Genomic DNA, 5,000 nt, shown 5'->3' with positions numbered 1-5,000 from the left:
GATCAGTATGAAATGCACTTTTAATAGAATTGCAACATTGCCACATGGCTTTATAATAGGACAGGTCAAGTCCCTGCATGGACAGGAAAAAACATGCTGTAATGTTAAGAGAACTCAGTAATGTAATAAAGGAAGATCACTATTACCGTGTTAAGAGTGGATATTGGTAGCAGTGGTGGGATTTGCTTACATTGGAGGACTTAATCGAATGGTTAAAAGCTCAGTTGAAGTCAACACAGGCGACACTGTTGTCAACACATGAAGAATTATGAGCAGCCCAACATCTTTCATTGGCAGAAAATAATTATAAAGCTAAAAGAAAGGGAGTCTGAGCTGACTATCAAAAGGGAACATGCAAGGGAAACTTGGAAGAAGGTACACTGTAGCAAAGAGTTTTCAATTTCCAAAGGTCAAGTGGCACTGCTGACAAGAGTGAAACTGGAGAAGTTCTCAGATAGCTGCAATGACACTGATTTTCAAGCATTTTTGGCCCAGTTTGAAGCAGCATGGTGAACGCAAATCCATAAGAAAATTGGATTGCGTCAAGTGCCAGAAGCTGAAAAGGCTACCCTCAACCCATTGACACCTCAAAGACCCTAGGATGCCCCCAGTTGATGTTAAGTCTCACTTCCAGGGGTCAATGGGTTAAAGCTCAACGAAGGAAGGTAGGGGAACCTTTGCTAGATCTAGGAATCGATATTAAGTGCTTATGTGGGGAGACTTACCTTACCCGACCTTCACCCTCATAGTATGAAATGAGCTTGCACTGTACATAGATCACTTTACCGATGCACTGGGAGCGTCATTAATTATTAGCTAAGATGTAATCTGTTCTAAGCCTTGTAGGTTAGACAAGCCCCTTTCAGAGGCTCTGGAGCTTGAAGCCTTGGAGCTAAAAGCACTGTGTACTGTATGAGAGAAAGGGTTGTAATTGAACTGTCATCAAAGGGTGGAAATGGGAACCTACACCGTACAGCTTGGCCCCGGAACTTTCAACTATGATCGCTTCTACTACAGCTAACACAGCAGTTGATGCATGAAGCTGTTACCATATTAGTGCTATCCCCACAAGTAATGTGAAAGGAGACAGTGGACCTAGGCAGTATCAAGCTTGTCACATCACGATTGAACAAACCAAAGACACAGATTTGACTTCAGTAATACAGTGCTTGACAGAAGGGAAGAGACCCCCAAAGTTGCTTTGGAGCTAGTATGACCAACTGGAGTTGCAGGACGTGGTTCTTTATAGGCGTTGAGTTGATTGAGCAGCAGGTAGTGAGAGTCGTCAGCTGTGTATTCCCCAGCTTTTGAATGGTGATTTGTTAAATAAGTTGCACAATAACTGTAGGCACCTGTCTACACGCAAGACCACAGACATGGTGAGGAAGAATTTTTACTGATTTGGCCAAACAGGAAATTACACTGTACTGCCATACATCTGTACTTGCCACACAACGGTGACATGTGGCTCTAGAAATACAGTGGAGTTCTCCTATTGTTTTCACCTCTATTAAGCGGCTACCAAGAGTTTAATTGGCTTTTCAGCGATAGACTTCCTTGCTAATTTAAAAAAAAATAATTATGGACCTGTAATGCCTCCTTTTCTGGTAACATTATAAAATCAACTCAGTTTACACCATACAACTGTAGTTTGATTGTTCAAAGACAAAGACATGTTAAGTTGGTAGAACCTCATCTCAACATTTTGAGGAGAATTAATTTTGTTTTTTCTAACAGTTCTGTATTTTTGTTGAGTATTAAAGCTCTCTCTTGTGTGAAAGTTATCACAAGCCTCTATAAAAGGTGTTTGTTTTAGACGTTTCTACTAAAAATTATGTTAATTTGACGAACCTCTATTAAGCGGCCAACCTCCATTAAGAAACCACTACCCATTACCCCTAGGGTGGCCGCTTAATAGAGGTTTCACTGTATGCTCATCCCAAAGCCAAAGTCTCCCAGACAGATTACACCTTAAATTGACATTCTTGACTCCCTTCCTGAAACCAACCACGGGAATAAGTTTGTTGCTGTTGTGGTGGACATGTACCAAATGTGGCCAGAAGCCTAAGCCTTACACAAAGAGGAGGCTGCCACAGTCTCACAGGCTGTAATGCATAACTTTGTGTGTCACTGTGGTTGTCCTCAGGGAGTACTCAGTGACCAGGGTCAGAATGTTGAGAGCTCGGCATTTGGAAGGCTCTAGCTGTGTAGTCTAATTGAGGCGGTGAACCAAAGGACAACTCCTTATCACCCTCAGTGTAATGAGGGTGCAGAAAGACTGATCCGAACAGTTACTGATGTTCTTGCCAAGATTGCAGGAGCAGAACCAGTGGGACAATTTCCTACCCAAGGCACTTTCGGCATTAAGGGAAGCACCGTGCGAGATCACAGGGTTTTCTCCCAGTATGCTTATGACTTGTTTGGAAGGGAGCCTAGACTACCCATTGACACAATGAGAAGCAGATTTGTCTTCTCACAGATGTGAGAGAGAGAGGGTAGAAGAGAACATGAACGTCAATTTCAGACAGAGGATGTCTACGATGCACATTGTAGAGGGGATGCTAGGCCGCACAATGTTGGTGACCTGGTATGGCTAGAGGTGAAAGCTGTTCCCATGTGGATGTGCCAGAAATTCCACTGTCCCTGGTGAGGTTTTGAAGGCGTTACCACAGCCAGGGTAAGATGGAAGACAAGACTAGTGGTCCACTTCAATCAGAAAGTACCATGTCAGATCTACGTAGCTTCAACCAACGAACAGTGGTATTGAGGAGGTTACCAAGTCAGCATGCTAATCTGAGGTTGAGGATGGTTAGAACAAATTGGTTGCAAGGAGAGGAAGTTTAAGTGACAATAAACATGACTACATGTATAAAATGCCTTTGGTTTACATACAAATATTTTGCTGAAAAATAAATTCTTCTCATACATACATGTATGGAACAATAATTGCTTCTCTATTGACGATTCTCTTGAAACATTGACCATGGCAAACTTGCAACGAAAACAATGTCCACAATGTAATTATAATAATACAGCAATAACATAGCTGCACAACCAAAACAAAAGTTACTAAATATTATTTCAGAGAATTCAGCACCTGTGAAACTTGAAAGGATGTTTGGAGAATGTAAGACTTCTGTGGCATTGAGCTTTGACTGGAGGTGCTTTGGCCATAGCTACGAATTCCTCCAGATACTCCTTCGCATTCAGAGCTGCATTTAGAGCAGAGCATTGACCTGCATTAGAAATTAAACATGTATAAATTATAATATCCTGATGTGTGAGTACTGTTTTGCCAATGTTTAGTTCAAATGAAGCTCAAAAAACAATATTGAAATGTTTAAGAATTTTAACAAGGAGAAGGAGAGCAAGAGTGTTGGATTAGAGAAAAAGGATGCCATGAATCGAGCGAGATGAAGAGTGGGAGTTAGAGAGATTACTGCCAAAGTGGGGTAAATCCGGCCACCCCCATTTACGGGGATAAACCCAAATCAAAATTGGATTGATGATGATGATGATGATGAAGAACAAGTCCTTACTTCTTTGCCTGTAAACTAAGAACCAGTTCCTCTTGCTTCCTTAGTTTGGCCCCTAACGTCTCGCATTCTGCTTTAGTCAACTGATATTGTAGAAGTGCTCTGGCTTCACGCTCTTCAGCTCTTTGCCGAGCTTCTCTCTCTTTCTCCAGATCTGCAAGTGCTCTGTCACGTTCAGTTGTGTCAATCGACTTGATTGCTTTGGTGTAAATGTTCCTGATGTGTTTCCTCTTTGCTGGTGCATTGCACTGTGGACACTTGTCATTACCTCCTTTAGCTTTCAACCACCTTTCAATACAGCTGTCACACACAAAGAAAATGCAACTTGAAATGGCACTAACAAAAATAATCTACAGTACAAGTGTTTATGAATAGTCTGTACATGTGTATAATAAAATTAATCTTGAATCAATAAGAAAGGGGAATAATAATTTCAAACAAGTACAGTATAATTATGGCATTAAAACTACATGTAAAACAAATAAAAATTAGGCAACCTGTTGGTTACCCGTTACTTTTAATACACATGTATGTTGTGGAGTTGCAAGATTGTAAGTTGAGTTTTACAATAAAAATTATAATTAGGATAGTGCACACACTCTCATTGGTCAATAGCTGTGTCTAGATGAGAGTATGTAAACACAGCTGTGACATTACATGAATTTTGATTGGCTTGTAGGAAATAATTATGCACATGTATCAAGAAAATCTGTTTCAATCAAGAACTGAAAAAAACCAGCATTGTCTTTCATTCATTTGTCGAATTATTTTTGAGAAATATTTTATAAAAGCAATAGAGGACTTTTTTCCATATTTACTGTACATAGCCTTATCTTAACACTCCGGGAGTTGGGAGAATTCTCAACAGTTATGCAAACTCTTGAATGTGTCTCGGGTTTGCATAACTATCTCGAATTCTCCCGAGTGAACTCCCGCTTGTGTTTAGATGAGCCAATGTAAATATGGAAAAAGTCCTCTACTGCTTAAATTGATCACTGAGCAAGATTTACATGAACACCTGTAAGCCCAGAGCATCCAGATATCCCTCCAGGCAAGCCCATGATCTTAACCCATTGACTCCTAAACCCGACCCCCTACCCCTTGTTTCATTGAGCAGAATTGTTGGGTGTAATGTTTGATCAAAAGCAAACTCTATCCAACACTTGATTGGACAAAACGACGAACATCTTCCAACATGTGTGGACAAACAGTCGAACAATGTTGGATATCCAGCAAAGTTGGAGTGTTGAATCTAACTTTCTTCGATAGTTTGGCCACGGCTCCAACTGTGGGAGTCAATGGGTTAACCAATGCTCCTGCACTTCCCTATTTTTTATAGGCACCTTGGTCAAAAAGTGAAAACAAAAACAAGAACAACAACAACATCTCAACAAACCGACAAGTACAAGTCATGTCCTTCCCATCAACTGCTTTGGCAGGGAGCAGGTAAAAAGCAAAGAAATT

General features: G+C 40.7%; 1 protein-coding gene across 1 annotated transcript in view; it reads right to left on the bottom strand.

Annotated features, from left to right (window-relative positions):
- Positions 1-5,000, bottom strand: part of LOC138006596 (E3 ubiquitin-protein ligase rfwd3.S-like) — a 16,453-nt gene that overhangs the window by 10,351 nt on the left and 1,102 nt on the right. Inside the window, exons 3-4 of the mRNA XM_068853033.1 lie at positions 3,540-3,836; positions 3,098-3,236 (exon numbers count right to left, since the gene is read on the bottom strand). Of these exons, the coding sequence (XP_068709134.1) occupies positions 3,098-3,236; positions 3,540-3,836 (436 nt within the window). The remainder of the gene's footprint in view (positions 1-3,097; positions 3,237-3,539; positions 3,837-5,000) is intronic.

This window comes from Montipora foliosa, chromosome 1, assembly GCF_036669935.1.
Source record: "Montipora foliosa isolate CH-2021 chromosome 1, ASM3666993v2, whole genome shotgun sequence".
NCBI lineage: Eukaryota > Metazoa > Cnidaria > Anthozoa > Scleractinia > Acroporidae > Montipora > Montipora foliosa.
This window is presented reverse-complemented; position numbering and strand designations above follow the sequence as displayed.